Source organism: Nilaparvata lugens, chromosome 2 (genome assembly GCF_014356525.2).
Source record: "Nilaparvata lugens isolate BPH chromosome 2, ASM1435652v1, whole genome shotgun sequence".
In the NCBI taxonomy this organism is placed as follows: domain Eukaryota; kingdom Metazoa; phylum Arthropoda; class Insecta; order Hemiptera; family Delphacidae; genus Nilaparvata; species Nilaparvata lugens.
In genome coordinates, this window is record NC_052505.1 from 83980471 (window position 1) to 83997913 (window position 17443).

The window sequence follows — 17443 nt, forward strand, 5'->3', positions numbered from 1 at the left end:
TCATTTCAGTTGTATCTTGTATGGATTTTGAACATATCAGTAATAATATGACTTCCGGTTAGTTAGGAACGATTTTTGAATATCGATATTCTACTTAGGTATTCTGATTCCGATTGCATAGCAATATCGAACTGACTCTTATTCAATTGTACTATTTACAATACTTGGTGTCACTTGGAGTAATGGAGATTTTAAAATCTTTCTTTGTATAATAATCTTTTTTTTTACTTACAACCCACTAAACATAACTACTGATTTTCGTTCCAACAAAATTAATTTTATTCTGATTTCGGTATCAGATATTATCGATATTTTGATTAATGATAATTTCATCCAAACGATACATATCGATAACGTTTATTTCTATTATCGATATTTATGTTTCTATACCAGTCCTACTTCCGGTCACTGTTACTCTGTAGTAAAGATATTCAAAAATAATAGTTATTAAAGGAATGAATTATCGTTTAATTTATATAAAATGTTCCTCCTCAGTTATTCTTATTTCTTTCTTCTAAGGAGATGGAAGAACTCAAATGCATTTTGTACATTTCTGTCGGTTATACTTTCTTTCAAACTTTATCATTTTATGCAAAATCAATTATTAATACCTCAACAAATCGTAATTTTATACTGGAAAAAATATGTTTGTCCATTTTTTTGTTTCAATACTGATAAAAACTGGCGAATACCAGTTATTTTAAAAAAGAGGCATTTGAAAGAGATAAAAATAGAAGTGGTAGACATGCTTGTTCGTACCAAAATTTATCAGCTGGGCTCAGTAGTGTCGGCCATTTTGAAGACCTATTTCTGCTAGAAATGGATTTTCTAAGAAATTATTTTATAGTTTTATTAATATTGTTTGTTTCTGTGTTTCATATAAAATTCACATTAGGTGGTGAGTAATCTATTAATTTTTATCCATGTGCTTTTATTGTTAAAAATCACAAAATTCTGTTATTTGTACCGAGACGTTATCATAGCCTATTGACTCTAGTTAATAAGGATGGGTGTGCTTTTTCAGCTTTACTCAGGGAAATATTTAGGTTAAATATAGGTATTTAAAATTATTATCTCGCTTTTTATTATTTACCTATCAATTTATATTGACAGTCTATAATAATTTGTAGTTTTAACCACTCATTGATGTAAATCAGTTTTTGGTTAAAAGGCCTTGACTAATGAGATTTTCGGAAACATTTCATTGGATTATAATTAACACCAACGTAAAAGATTTTGTAGCTGTGTAAATAATTTCGACCCTTGAATATCTCTACCTTCAATAAAGAGAAACTACAAGAATTTACTTTATACTTTTTGTCTCTTTTAAAAAAATCAATAGACCAACTTGATCTAACAACATAACTTCAATTTTTAAGGCTATTCACTTACAAATCAATACGAATTTGATAAGTATCACTTTTTAATACAATATTAATCAATTAATTTTTATGATTCTGAACAACAAACATTATATCTTGAGGTGGTGTCCAATTGAAATAAAAAGTTATTATTACCAAGCTTTAATAACCCCGGTAACCTACAATCGTGCAATCATACTCTATACGTTAAATTTATGACAAGTTTTTTTTAGTATCAACTAAGTTAGGTCCATGTTACGTGTCAATAATTTAATTTCCATAGAAAAATCTTTAAGCCTTTAAGCGCGCCATTAAAATTCTTTTAGTAGGTAAATTTTGTGACTGAATAATTTTTATAGCCCAATTGATTTATGGTTATAAATCACATATTAAGCCTTGTATGAATGCTTAGCTGCTATTTCTTCTTTGAGGAATAAAATATCTTATTTATATTTTATGTTTTGAATAATTTTTAATTAATTATGACATTGAAGACTTTATGGTTCTTAAAAACTAGAGTTTTTCAACGAAACTTACAGATAATATTAGTTTATAATCTGCCTAATCTCAAATTTTTAATTTACTATCCATTATTTTGGTAACCCAATTATTATATCAAAAATATACTAATGCAGTAAAGCATGTTAAGTTTTAATCGTGACTCAATGCCACAAAAATCAATCAGTGAAGCATTCTTTCCATAAAAGTAGTCTCTGATTAGTTGTTAAATTTAACAGACTAGTGCTACCGGGCCTTGGTATTAAAAAATTGTTATTAGTTATAGCTTCCTCCAATATTCCAATCATGACTCATATGCTTTTTGAGTAGTAACTCAAATTCAAGTAAAATATTTTCGGTGAATTTAATTCATTAATTCAGTACCGTTTGGTTTAATAATTTATAAAGTGCAAACATCTGCACAATATTATTGTCAATCAAAAATAATAAATATTCTTAATGAATTTTTAAGATAAACTACTGTACCTCTCTGTTAGGTACCTCTAATAACATTAACTGAAAGAAGAGATACTTTTTGAGGCCATAAGTTGACAAGAATAGCAAAAAATTGGTCCTACAGTTTTGATGGTTCATCAACAAATTCATTATTTATTCACTATATAAAATATAAAATTCTAAATAGGTTATATTAAAATGATATCTTGAAAAAACAATAAAATAAATTGTGTAGATAAGCAGACCTAGTGACGTTGGATTTTTGGCAGCCAAATGCCACCGTGATTCTTACTCTATCACTCACTCTCTCTCGCTCTTTCTCTCTCGTGGTCGCTACTCTATTCTATAATTAGCACTGCATACAAAAACTGTAAATCAATAGGTTTTGGAAATTTCTTGCCCAAAATGAAAAGAATTCAAACCAGATTCAAGCTTGGTCCTTTATTTTTACTTGATGGAATTTGTCTCTCAATTTTTCTCTAAATTTTATTAATGCTTTATGATAAAAATAGGAGATCCGAGGTAAATTTTCACTTTCCTTGTCCTATTACCATAGGTAAGGAAAGTATTGCTTTCCGAAAAAAATTAAGGTACCCCAATTTCTAAATTTATATACGTTTCAAGGTCCCCTGAGTCCAAAAAACTGGTTTCTTGTTGACATTTTAACATTCCACGGCATTTATTTTTATGTTGTTCTTATTGTAAGTTTTTCTTCTCATTTTGTATGATTTTAACAATGATGGTAATAGTTTTCTATCTTTAATTATGCTTTTCTTCACCATAATTATTATTTCTCAGATGATAAATAACATACTGTCTTTTAAAAAATGTATATAATCCGGGCTACTTAATTTATTATTTGTAAAACGACATCATAGTACCCTTTTTTGAAAAGTTTACCTATAAAATAACAGATTAAACATTGAAACTAGTTGTTTTAATCTGTGTTCTTAACCTCTTATTTATATTAAAAACTTTTCAAAAAAGGGTATTATGATGTTATTTTACAACTACAATAATATTATACTGTATATAAAAGGTCTCTCTTTTGATTAGGCGTCAATTTCCATGTTAATTTTTCAAAATTATGTTTTTTTCTGGAACAGGATTATAAACAGGAATATATGTAAACATATATATTTACAGGAATATATGTAACTTATAACTTGTTTAGAGCTCACTAAATGTTCAAAATAAGCGACATCACATTCATAAAATCGAAATTTTTATTTCATAGGAGTATTGTAGTCTGATTAATAACTTTCAATCAGGAAATGTCTAGAAATTGGTAAATAGGTGCACTGAAGTGGCACTTCATCTCATATGGGTGACAAGTGTAATACTATCTTATCTTTTTCGATTTAATTAACGCTTTAAAATTGTCTTCACCACTTGAATAAAAATATTTAGTACGCAAATTAATTAATCCATTGATAACTTTTTGTTCTTAACTTCAAGACAGGCAGCACTTCATATTTTCTATTTGATCGAAACTTACAATTTAATCTGTACTCTGAATATAAGTTGCAAGCCCTTGTGACTGAACATAGTGAATAGTTTGCTGATGCAGCATTATCACATTGCATATTATTAAGTTGAATATGACCTTGCAAGAGAAAGTTTAATTTCTCGCAATTTTGCCAATATGTGGTCGACTGAAAGCTTAAGTTTGAACTTTAAATAAAATTCCATTTAGACCAACTTACAGACTACCTGATCAAAATTAACAATTTAGAAATATCTTAGTGTTTAATTATTATTGAACGAAAATCCTAAATAATTCCATCTGTATCTTAGTGTTGTTAGAATGCTAAAAATTTGGGTTTATTTTCACATTTCTATTTCTTACAAATGCATGTATTTTCCTCTCATGGTTTTTGCAGTTTCGTGCAAACTCAATATTGTTGATAAATCAATCAATTTATTCAGCCTGACGATACAGTAGTGCATAAGGCTATGTCACAAAATATTTTATAAAATTGCAATACATAATGAACTCATAATTAAGTCACAATATATAGTAATAACAATTCCTTAAAATGAATAAAGACAACAATATCAATACAACATTCAATAGTTCAATAAGGCTACGTCATAATTAACTATTTCATAATATAATAGTTGATATTAATAATTTATTCTGCATACCCCTGTCCTGAATGATGTTCATTGTATGAAATTAATATTCTTGTCATATTAAATCAAATGCATCTCAATCCCAATATTGTAGACCTTCATTGAATGTACAATTTCTTCATTTCATTCAAATGGAGAAATTTCATTTCTCCATTTTGAATTAAATTTGAAGCTTTATTCTATAGCCTATATTTCTCCTCCATTGTATGGGGATATGTTGCTAATATTTCTCACTGTCGAACTGTACATTAGTGAGTAATTATCATTACAGTTGTTATTATCTCTTCAAACTTTGATAAGAATAACATTTATAATAGAGAACTAACTACTAACCAAATTGGTAAATCATTTTTAATTCTTGGAACTCTCCATTTTGAAATCTAGAATCAACATTGATATGCAAGACCAATATAAAAGTTTGGCCGCTGCTTTTGTAGTCCTATTGTATAAACTTTCGGTTAGCCTCAATCTAACCTCTGTCTGACTTACTTTTCAACTGTTGAAAGCATCGGTATCGGAGTGGCAAGATGCTAAACAACAATCGCTCTTTCAAGCGTCAATAAATAGATTATTGTTATTATTATTGTCCATTGTTATAACTCACCGTAAATAGTTTTGACATCTCTTGTTTTATCGAGGGTATGACAGTTCTGATTCTCGATCCACGTGAAAAAAATACTTGCTATATTGAGGTCCACGTTATAATGACAGTGGAGAAAGATAGGAGAACAACGTTGCCGATCCTCTGTCTTGTCAATGCCTTCTATAGACGGTAGTTGATACAGATTTATTGATGTAATATTAACTGTTCATTCTCGTTTAAAATAATCAATTATAATTATTTTCACTTTTTGTGTAGTTGAGAAGTTGGTATTGTGGTAATTATTCATATTGAATGAAAAAGACTAAGACAATTTCTTAGTCTTTTTCATCAATTATATTTTATTAAGCAATAAATGTATTAATCAATAATTTCGTTCTTGAGATAAAAATTCCTAAGTGAAAAAAACAAAATGGCAGCTATAAGGATAACCGCTGAGTTTTGGACACTTGAAATACGACATTTGTAGTCTCCTATCATCCAGGAACAATACCCTAGAATGTTCGACACTACTTCCGAAACACCCTGTATAGTAAAATCAATAATAACAAATCCTTAAAATGAATAAAGACAACAATATCAATCCAAAATCCAATAGTTCACCCATAATAAGGCTACATTATAATTAACTATTTCATATAATGGTTGATATTAATAATTTATTCTACATACCCCTGTTCTGAATGATGTTCATTGTATGAAATTAACATTCTTGACATATTAAATCAAATGCATCTCAAATCCCAATATTGAGTGACTTCATTGAATGTACAATTTCTCCATTTCATTGAAATGTAAAAATTTCATTTCTCTATTTTGAATTAAATTTCAAGCTTTATTCCATTTCTCCTCCATTGTATGGGGATAATAATTATGTTGCTAATATTTCTTACTTTCGAACTGTACATTAGTGAGTAATTTCCATTACAATTATTATCTCTTCAATCCCTGATAAGAATAAAGTTTATAATGGCGAACTACTAACCAAATTGGTAAATCATTATTAATTCTTGGAACTCTCATTTTGAAATCTAGAATCAACATTGATATGCAAGACCAATATAAAAGTTTGGCCGCTGCTTTTGTAGTCCTATTGTATAAACTTTCGGTTAGCCTCAATCTAACCTCTGTCTGACTTACTTTTCAACTGTTGAAAGCATCGGTATCGGAGTGGCAAGATGCTAAACAACAATCGCTCTTTCAGGCGTCAATAAATAAATTATTGTTATTTATTGTCCATTGTTATCACTCGCCGTAAATTGTTTTGGCATCTCTTGTTTTATCGAGGGTATGACAGTTCTGATTCTCAATTCACGTGAAAAAAATACTTGCTATATTGAGGTCCATGTTATAATGGCAGTGGAGAAAGATAGGAGAACACCGTTGCCGATCCTCTGTCTTGTCAATGCCTTCTATAGACGGTAGTTGATACAGGTTTATTGATGTAATATTAACTGTTCATTCTCGTTTAAAATAATCATTATAATTATTTTCACTTTTTGTGTAGTTGAGAAGTTGATATTGTGGTAATTATTCATATTGAATGAAAAAGACTAAGACAATTTCTTAGTATTTTTCATTCAATTATATTTTATTAAGCAATAAACTATATTAATCAATAATTTTATAATTAAAATGAATTTTTTGTTAATTTTTAATTTTACACTGTTAAAAGACGATCTGGCAACAGAGCAAAGCGAGAAAGAGATAGCGCTATCAACTACCGTTGAATGATGAACAAGGATAGCAGGTTACGGATATACGGGTTCAAGTATTGACACGTTTGATTAGTACATTATGTGATAAAAACCTATTTATTCTTCACTCTATTAATATTATTCCTCAACGTTTTTCAATATAATAATGCTGATAATAATACTTTTTTCAATAATTATAATAAATTATTTTCAAATCACACGTTTTACACTAAACTAAAATACGTAGTCGGTTGATAATGTTTGAAGATTGCTGTATTAACAAGTTTCAAAATAGCAATAAGTTGATAGCCCATTCTACTGTCATGTATTTATGTGGATTTAATTCTTTCATTGCTAATCCTTGTCTAGCAGAATTTTCAATCTTTTAATTTTAAACACTGGAAACCCCCAATGCAATTTTTAAAACCAAGCCCCTATTTAAAATTGAACATCTATTTTCGCTTAAAAATCTCGCCATAGTAATAGAGATAGCCAGATTAGGTTTTGAGCAATAAATATGGAAATTGAGTTAGCAAGATTTTTTCTTCATAAATAATCCTGAGAATGATTATTTTAAATTATCCAATAATCTTCGTCTCAAATTTCGGGTACTAGAGGTTTCATATATGAGATGGTTACAGATTTTTCACATTACCTTCCTAATTTTTATAAATCCGAATGCAAAATCATGCATAAAGTGGAAGGGAGCTATTATTAATAATCAATGGTTAATATTATTATTAATAATGGCTACTATTATTATTAATTCCATGGCATCGGTGATTCGGTAGAGTTCTACTGTACCTAAGATTATTCTTTTATTGATTCAATAATACACTTTTTTTTTAATAATTTGGTGGAGGATCAACAGGCACAGCGCAAAACTGTTCCTCCCCCGATTCATTAAAATAGTCCAGAAAATAGGTTATGTTTTCTCCACTTTATAAAATGTTGTATAATTTTTTGACCAAACACTTGAAACAATAAATTTTGAATTTAAAAAGATTGAAATCAGAATTAATAACAAAAATCATCTCACTTAGCACTCAAAACTTTAAAATATTGATGAATTTGAAAATTTAAAAACAATATTCTTCACAAGAAGATTATTATTTGATAAATTATTGTACTATAGTAAGGTTCACGTTATAATGGCAGTGTTTGATTAGCAATGGTATTGCTATTCTTGTCTTTCATTCAACAAAGCTGATAGCGCTATCTCTTTCTCGCTTTGCTCTGTTGCCAGATCGTCTTTCAACAAAGTAGAATTAATAATTAATTAACAAAATATTTCATCTTAATTATGAAATTATTGACAAATATAATTTCGTCCTTGATAAAATAATTGATTATTTTAAACGAGAATGAACAGTTAATATTACATCAATAAACCTGTATCAGCTACCGTCTTTAGAATGCATTTAAAAGACAGAGGTTCGGCAACGTTGTTCTTGTATCTTTCTCCACTGCCATTAACGTGAACCTCACTATAGCTATTTTCCAATCATTAGATTTGGAGAGGATTTAAAACATATTTTTTTGTGAAAAATTCACTTTTTGATTCAGATGGGAGAAATGAATTGCATTAAAAATATATTTCTTGAAGAATATTAATTTTCTTATCAATAATAATAATATAATAATAATTTATTTTTGTCAAAGAACAATTACAAAATTGCATTAGACAATGTCAGAGAATTTAAAAAAAAACATTACATTAATAATTTGGGCGATATTAATAATAATATTGCTTCAGGAAAAATAAATGTGCGCGTAATATTTGATGAGAGTGAGAGGTGAGGATGGGTCGAGAGAAAGAGAAATAAGAGATAAGAATAGCAGAGGATAATGTGTGATGAGATAGGTAGCCCATGCTGTGAGCGAGAAGTGGGTTAAGAAGTAAGTAGTGACGCTGAAGAGGAGAATTGATCGAAAAAGGCAGAAAATCTAGTGTGTTGTAGCCGTTGTAATAGATAGGAAAAGGCACTTTCGAATCGCAATACGGTGAAGTCCATGGGTGAACTCCACCCTTATCCTTATTCACTCTTTCCAGGATACTGGATAAAACCAGTTGTTTCTGGAAACCCGTTCGTGCCTCTCTAGTATTCAATTATGTCCTATCAATTGATTTGTCTGGCATCTGATAGGATTGCGAGTATGATTAAAGACAATAGATTATCAAGCTCTGTTCGATAATTTTTCAATTGACTTCGCGAATCTTGTCCATCGATTCAAGGCTGTTAGAAAATGCAATTATAACTGAAATTAGTTCATTAGTTTGTTGTAGGCCTATCTCTTATTGAAATAAAGCTTGACAATCATAGTTTGAAAATTTATTCACAATATTTTTGCTTGTAAACTCAGGCTTTGAAATATAGTTCATCCTACACACTACGAAAAACTTCATAACACTAAAATCAAATAACTTGACTTGTTATTTTACACAATTTTCATTTAAAAAAGTGCATTCTATAAATTGTTTCATTGTTTGTGTAAAATCAAAATGATTTTGATAAGATGTTAACACTAAAGCTGCGTTTACACCAAAGTTAATAACAAATGTTAATAACTTAATCCTTATAGATTCTATTAGCTTGAACATAACTTATCATACACATGATGAACATAAGCCTTGTGTTTGTCAAGTTCCGTTCAATCTAATAGAATCTATAAGATTAAGCTATCAACATTTTGTTAATAACTTTGGTGTAAACCCAGCTTAACAAAATAAAATATTTAATAGAATGCATTTTTTTTAAATAAAAATAGTGTAAAATAACAAGTCAAGTTAGTTGATTTAATTGATGTAATGTAATTTTCCTAGTGTTATTATTTTATACTAAACATTTCTCAAAACATGTATCATTCTCATGTTTAGTACACTTTAAAAATCAATGTTCATTATTTTGTAGAATTATTGTTTGTTTCTGCAATGGTACAGGATTCAGTGATATTGTATTTTCAAAGATTTCATCCATTCAAGAGAGTTAATTGTCATGGAAAATTATATAATTCAGTAGATTTTTTATTTGCAAAATCAGTACGTATTGAAAGATCAATAGATGAATCAATTATTTGTCACAGAATCAATAAATCTTTAAAGATTATCAAATATTTATTGTCATGAAAATTATAGAATAATATAATATTATTTGACACAAAAACGATACATTCATTCATTAGTCAATAGAAAAGTCACATTCTTCACTAGCAAAGCTAAAGGTGGATCTTCATTACTATATTTGTGTCATGCATTCTTTACTCTCAGTCATATTTCAACCTTAGTCTTTCCATTCTATTCAGGAAATATAATAATGTAGAGATTTTTAATGATAATAAATTGAAGAAATTATAATTTTATAAAATTATAACAAAAATATATTGATTGATAAGTAGAATACGTTTCATACGTTTATTTTAGTAAACTATAATTCAAACCCCATCATTCCCTACAGTATAACAAGAGATTTCTCAAGAACAATGAAAATATACTTTGGATTAGACATTATTACATCATCAAATTAATGATTATGTTGATACTAGTTAGTAGATCGATTAAATTAATTATTTATTTTATGAATTAATATTTGAGAATTTTCTGTGCATAATTCAGAATTGTATGTAGTATCTTAAGAAAACTACATTCCATAATAGATAACTATTAATCAGAGAATATTGAAGAATCCAAAAATAAAGAAAATTAATGTATAGATATCTGGCTTAAAAAATATGCCCAAGTCCTGGAATATTTCATATAGGCCTATTAATAAAATCTTCTCAAAAACAAATCTGTATTTTTATTATCAATAAAGACAAACCCATAATCTTACGATAAAGTTTATGAATTCAAACAACTGTGAAATCAACTTCTCAAAATGGTACAATGCCCAGTACTGAAATTGAACTGTAACTCTCGTATCTAGCATATCTTGAATTCAATAATATCATTATATAGGAATACGATATGATAGGATTATGAATTAACGCTTAATTGAAAATGAAATTCATTGGGAAAATTAATAATGTACAAACAGTATGAAGTAAATCTAAACGACAGTATGATAATACATTGTTTAATGAATAATATAAGGTAATAAAAAACAAATCTACATTTATCCGAATTATCAATTAAAAATGTTTCCAATCATCCATTGCTTGATTGGAATGCTCTAATTTTAGGGCTACTCTTCGCCAGCGAACTAGTTCCGTCCAGTGTCAGCTAAATAATGACAGCTGAAAGTATTTTTGGTTGTAAGCTAACGGCCTTTCCTCCGTTGCATACGGAACATATTGCCGCACCAATATGAATGTCATTGACGTAAAAATTATTTATAGCCTGCCGAGAGGGATTGTAACATTGTAACTGTGGTTTGAAAAGAGCATTCAGTTCCTTTTGTAAAAACTCATCTCTGGAAAAAGTTGATTTAATTTATAAATTTAATTACGGATGGTGTGGAACTGAGTATCTGTTTCAGCATGCCTCGCATTCTATCTCTATCGTTCTCTCTCAAGAGCTATGTCTGCTGCCCATTCCTGTCACATTATTTTTACGTATCAGTTTATTTTCTTCCATTTATCTGTGGTATTTTCACTAACAAAGGCCTCTCGGTAGATAAACAAATAGAAAAATAGTATATTTTCTCTGGTTTATTGTCTCACTTAGCCGAAATTTTAATTTCATGAACATAATATCCATATTAAATTCTTAGATATCAAATCTCTACGGGTAAAATCATCAAAATATCTAGATGTTAGGAATCACTTTGAAATCAAAATACCGAAAATGTTATTTCATAAAGTAATATCCATATCAAATTCTTAGATATCAAATCCTTACGGATAAAATCATCGAAATCTATAGATGTTAGGAGACTGTACAAATTGGAACTTCTGCTTAAAAGTGTTTTGAATCTACGACTTATTCATTTTAAATTGGAATCTAAGGGGTTTACATTAACTTTACTTCTTAGGAGATTGATTTTCAATTCGGAAATGTAATTTTAACCTTACGGTAGTCGCGCCCTACTCAATCACACGAGCAGTCGCGTGTTGTATTTTGTACAACACCCAATTTTCCAAGTTTTATGTACTCTGTTTACTGTCAAAACTAATTGTATAACTACTTTTTCCATCTTCTTGGATTATTTTACGCCTATGAACATTTGGATGATTACCATTTCATTGCCCAATAAGGTAAATCAAGCAAAGCCATCAATTCTGTGTTATTGGTTCGTTTACAGTCCCCGTATACAGTCTCTCCCTATCTTATGCACAGTGCGACTTATGCACTGTCGCGACTAAATGGCACCTAAAGACTAAACGATTGCTCGGTTGATACTGCAACTCAGTGGAGTGATGAGGGGAACATTTTGGAATGCATAGGTGACTCATTCACTGACACCACCCCATTCAATAGTTTTGAGCAGCAAAAAAACTGACACTGTTGTACTTTTTTACAACAGCGCGACTGCCGGAAGGTTAAATTTGTTTGTAGATTTAATATAGTTCGGATTAAATTCATTGAGATTTCTATTTTTTATCACAAATACAAATTTAAGTGTCCATGAAGGGGTGCCCAGAGGGGGGCTCTTGATAGAAAATTATTGAAATTTTGGGGGTGTCCCAAAAAAAGATCAGCAGTAATTAAAATTTGACTATTGAGGCTCCCAATGGTGGGGGGGTCCATGGGGCCCATATGTTGAGCATTATTATTATTAGATAACACAAACTCAGAAATACAATTAAAACCCACTAGTTGTTGAATAATATGCATAACATTTTCTATCAAATCGACAATAATTGTCTTGTAGACAACTAAGTACAGTTTTACTATCACATGAAGATGAGAACTTCTCACATTATTTTGATTTTAGCTGTTATAGGGTAGAGATTTTTCAACATGCCAACCTTAATAACTATTTTACTAACCTACTAAGGGAAGTTTTCACTATATTTATTATTTTTGGACGTTGATAGGAACTCGTCTTTGATTGAATTTTCTCATATTACATAGGTCTGGCTTATTACACAAAAAAACTGAATATAGTTTTTGACATTAGGCTACAACTTTTGTTGGTCTTTAGTTTATTTTACTAACCTACTGGAGGAGGTGTTTACTGTATTAATTTATAGATTTTTGGGGCTCTGAAAGGAATATTGTTCTTTCATAATTTTTTTGTGTTACATAGGTCTGGTTTATTACACAAAAATAACTGAATCTAGTTTTTGACATTTAGGCTACAACTTTTGTTAATTTTTAGTTTATTTTACTAACCTACTGGAAGAAGTGTCAACTGTAATTATAGTTATTTTTTGGACGTTGATAGGAACTCGTCTTTGATTAAATTTTCTCATATTACATAGGACTAGTTTATTACACGAAAGTACTGAATCTAGTTTTTGACAAGTACTACTTTGGTTGGTTTTTGGTTTTTCTGATGGCTGGACCTCTTAATTTGCTATCTTCTGACGAATGTTTTTGGTTAGCTTTGGTGTTAGTTTGAGCTCTGCGCTTGACATTAACCGCTGCGAGGCCGCTTGGAGGCTGCTCCAAAAAGGTTCCTCTCTCTCTTCTTTCTGGTTGATTGATGTAGTGTATGTGTGTGTGTGTATAGGTAATATTTACGAAGGCAACAGCACTGTGAAAGTGGGTGAGCCTTTTTCAATAGTGTGCCGACTGAGTCTGGCCGAGGCGGTGCACTGGCAGAGAAACAATGTGCCGATCGGTAGAGAGACAAAGTTTGAGAATCCGCGGCACAGTTATAATCTGGACGAGCGGGAGGAGAACAACGCGGTGTTTGCGCGGTTGTCGGTTTCGGCGGCTGCTCCGGGACACGCGGGAGCCTACCGCTGCCACCCGCACCACACTCAGCCGCACCATCTCTACGTCGGTAAGGCTCGCTACGCCCGCCCGCCCGCCCGCCGCTCCGCTGTAATTGCTCCCGCTGCCAAGGCAAAGCGAGCCGCCTCTTAGTTCGCTCTTCTAGATTTTTTGTTGACCCTGTTGAGGAGACCTCTCTCTTTCTTGCCAGGTTCAGTTCTCCGTAGTTTGTTGTATTGATTTTGATGACCTCTGAGTAAATTGTCCTCTAGGTTTACAAAGATCCAATCTGTATGGAATGTCTAACTGACATTCAATCACTAAATTACCAAGCCTATTGCTGTATTAATTTTGATGACCACTGAGTAAATTGTCTCTAGGTTTACAAAGATCCAATCTGTATGGAGTAAACTCCATCTCACATTCACTCACTAAATTACCATGCCTATTGCTGTATTAATTGAGTAAATATTGCTGATAACTGAGTAAATTGTCTCTAGGTTTACAAAGATCCAATCTGTATGGAATGTCTAACTGACATTCAATCATTAAATTACCATGCCTATTGTTGTATTAATTTTGATGACCACTGAGTAAATTGTCCTCTAGGTTTGCAAAGATCCAATCTGTATGGAATGTCTAACTGACATTCAATCACTAAATTACCATGCCTATTGCTGTATTAATTTTGATGACCACTGAGTAAAATGTCCTTTAGGTTTACAAAAATCCACTCACTTGAGTGTCCTCCAGACTTTCCATTTCCAAAAAACGTTTCTTTCATAGTATCAAGTAAACTTCGTATCATATTCGTAAATTTTCATTTATATGTCGTCTAAGGACGAGACCATATTAGGTGTTTTATTCAGACGCCAACCCAATCAGCCAATCGGAGAGCTTCCTGCCCTGCCGACTCTGAAAACGCCTGATATGGTCTCGCCCTAAACTTTATCTGACATTACAGTTATTTTTCATTTGTACGTCGTCTAAGAAACTAATTTCCAAATAAAAATTCGTATTGTCTCACACATTTCGGCCATTATCTGTGCAATCGCATATCCCCATTGCAAACCCTCTATTACACAGTAATTCATTATAAACATGTATTCTCTACATGCATTCCATTGAATATATTCTGCAAGCACTGTATCCAAATAATCCATTAACAGCTACTCACCATATTAACATAGTGTTGATCAACTGTTCTTCTGCGTCTCCGGAAGATTCTATACAATTGAGGTGGAAATAATCTATTGGTTGACTCACACCCTTAATTGCGCTGATTTGCTATGCTCTTTGCCGTAGGCGGGCTTTGTATGTTTGTTTATTCTTAACTGTGCTTAAGTCGAATGGAAATTACTACACTTATGCCAAGTGTGTGTCTGTGTGTGTGTAATAAGCTGATACGTGTGTATTAGACTTGGATTTAACAGCAGCTTGCAATTGGAGTTATATGTATTGGCCCTTACTTGCTGATTTCTGTGGTGAACTGCAATAAATGCTCAATATTTTAACTATTTATCTTATGAAAAATGTAGATTTTTGTTGTAAAACTAAATTGTAGCTCTTGAATTATTGATATGCTAGATATAAGTTGATGTTTAAGTATTGGAATTGTTCCATCTATGAATGATTTTCGAATATGAAGTCTGTTATGTAATAGTCAAATACTGTTCCCTTGAGGCTGAAATTGTCTCTATAGAAATTATATTTTTAGGCTGAAATATATATTTCAATTCAAAATAATCATAGGATGAACATTTTTCACCTAATACAGTATTTATGAAAGACTGTGTAACCTCATAGAAATGGAAAATGTTACTGTTGATGCTGAAATAATGAAAATCGAACTCTTTAAATTCAGAAAATGATATTTATTTATTTCTCAAAACAATATTACAGCTTATTGAATGATTGATGAGTTTAGGAATGTATTTAGATGTGTGTTTCTCATTTTTCCGGATAGTCGCGGTCGAAAGAATTAGGTTACGAAATTATTTTTTATCTGTCATAGTTGGATTTTTTAATTTTGTATTTTGAAAACTGGATAATAATATTTATTGGTAGGGTCATCTAGTTCTATTATATTCTATCAATTCATCTCAAATCCCGTTTCAAGATTACTTTACCAGTTTAAGCATAAATGAGTTTCTCTTTGAGAAGTTTCGAATTATGGGGTTTATTTTCAATTTTTCAACAATCCTTGAACAAAACTCGAGAATTTTTCGCGAATTGTGATAAAGATTTTTTGTGGTTTTGAGTGAAAGTTTTTGATTTATTGATTAAAGTGATACTATTCAAGGTTATCTCAACCTTATGAACTGTACATCTCTAAGACTAGATCTGTACTATTTTTATAATTATATTATTTTGTCGAATTTGGACTAGCTTTTTGATAGCTTGGACTATCTAGTTTTTGAGAGTCACTACTCGTTGCAGTACACTGTTGTTATTTTATTTTCTAATGTCATGCCCATCAATGAATCTACGTTAATTTGAAATAAAATCCCCTACACAATTATATTTTAACAAGTTAGAGGGAATTTAATTACATAATCTGATTTATACTTTGATCTCCATATTATGTGAAATTCTAAGCAATGGAATGTATGATTTTATCACACATAAAATAATTCATCTTTGAATTGGCTGCGAAATAGGTATTCAGTCAACGTACAACAGCTTGACTAAACCAACCCAGTATCATCCAATAAATGTGGAAACAAGTTTCCTTTTTGAATGATTTGTGCGCATTGTGACATAAATTTTGAAACTGGTAGCACAGAATTACAATTATAGGAGTTTTCTCTGCTGATAGCTTACTTTGCTATCGGAGTTGCAAGTTGCAACTAAATAAACAGTACTCATTGAACTATTTCATGTTCAACATTATATATTGTAGTGCACTTGAAAATAATGGGAATTCTTCAGTGAATTCAGAGAACAAGATTATTCATTACTTTTTCATGATTTGTTGTTTAAGATGTGTCGTTGGAATAATTATGTTTTAAATTGTTTCTATAACATCAGTTTTTTGACATTTCTGAATTCTAACTTGAATGTTATTTCTTTGTGGATTCACCTCAATGTATCAAACCTTATCAATTTTATTCATATTTATTCTGATCTTTTGCTTACACTGCATTCGATATCAATTATTTTAACAGAACAGGACATTACCGAAACCCCAGAAGAAGGTAAAATATAATGAGTGAAATAAATATATTTTTTAGTCACCTCGTAACCTCAGTTAGTTTTCGCTTTAAACGTTTTTAGACTCAGCGATTCCTCTGTATTCAACAGTTGTAGAAAATTATCCAATAGTTGAAATAATTCAATTTATAGTTGTAATAATTCATAGAGAAGTATTAAAGTACCTTAAGAATTTACTTTACTTATTTTAGAGAAGTATAGCTATAACCTTCACAAGTCGTCAATTTATTATTTATTCAATGACAATGTAGATTAGTAAATTCAACACTTATTCAGTATTATACTAATAATACAAAATGAAAATTAGCAAGCTACAGTACTTAATTTTGAGAGCCAATGAACTAGTTCCTTCTGGTGAAGTGGCAAATTATCGTAGATAGTGTTTTTAGCAAAAGTAATCAGTAATTATAATGAGTAATGTAATTTCAAAATACTAAATAATAAGCAGCATTTTTCAAATTAATGTAAATTTCTGATTCAATGTCTGTTGCTAATCTCAACCCGTTTATTCACTAGTATTTCGTTAATATGCTTTTTAAAGTAGGCTATTATTTTCATGTCACATATTTATTTATTAGATAGAGCGAACAATACAATAGTCGGAAAAGAAAAAACAGGCTATTGCCCAAAACTTCTTCAATTTCCTGATTTTGTCACAAAT

General features: G+C 30.4%; 1 protein-coding gene across 1 annotated transcript; it reads left to right on the plus strand.

Annotated features, from left to right (window-relative positions):
• Nucleotides 1-726: 726 nt before the first annotated feature.
• Nucleotides 727-16777, plus strand: LOC120349706. The gene is made up of 3 exons (XM_039420231.1): nt 727-898; nt 13364-13639; nt 16737-16777. The coding sequence occupies exons 1-3, from the start codon at nt 820-822 to the stop codon at nt 16775-16777; spliced, it is 396 nt and encodes a 131-aa protein (XP_039276165.1). The 5' UTR covers nt 727-819.
• Nucleotides 16778-17443: the final 666 nt, after the last annotated feature.

Excerpts from the sequence above, each read along its gene's own strand:
- LOC120349706 (XM_039420231.1), top strand. The coding sequence starts at position 820 with ATGGATTTTCTAAGAAATTATTTTATAGTTTTATTAATATTGTTTGTT. Across the intron at positions 899-13,363 it reads TATAAAATTCACATTAGGTG|GTAATATTTACGAAGGCAAC; the intron begins GTGAGTAATCTA and ends GTGTGTGTATAG. Across the intron at positions 13,640-16,736 it reads GCCGCACCATCTCTACGTCG|AACAGGACATTACCGAAACC; the intron begins GTAAGGCTCGCT and ends TTATTTTAACAG.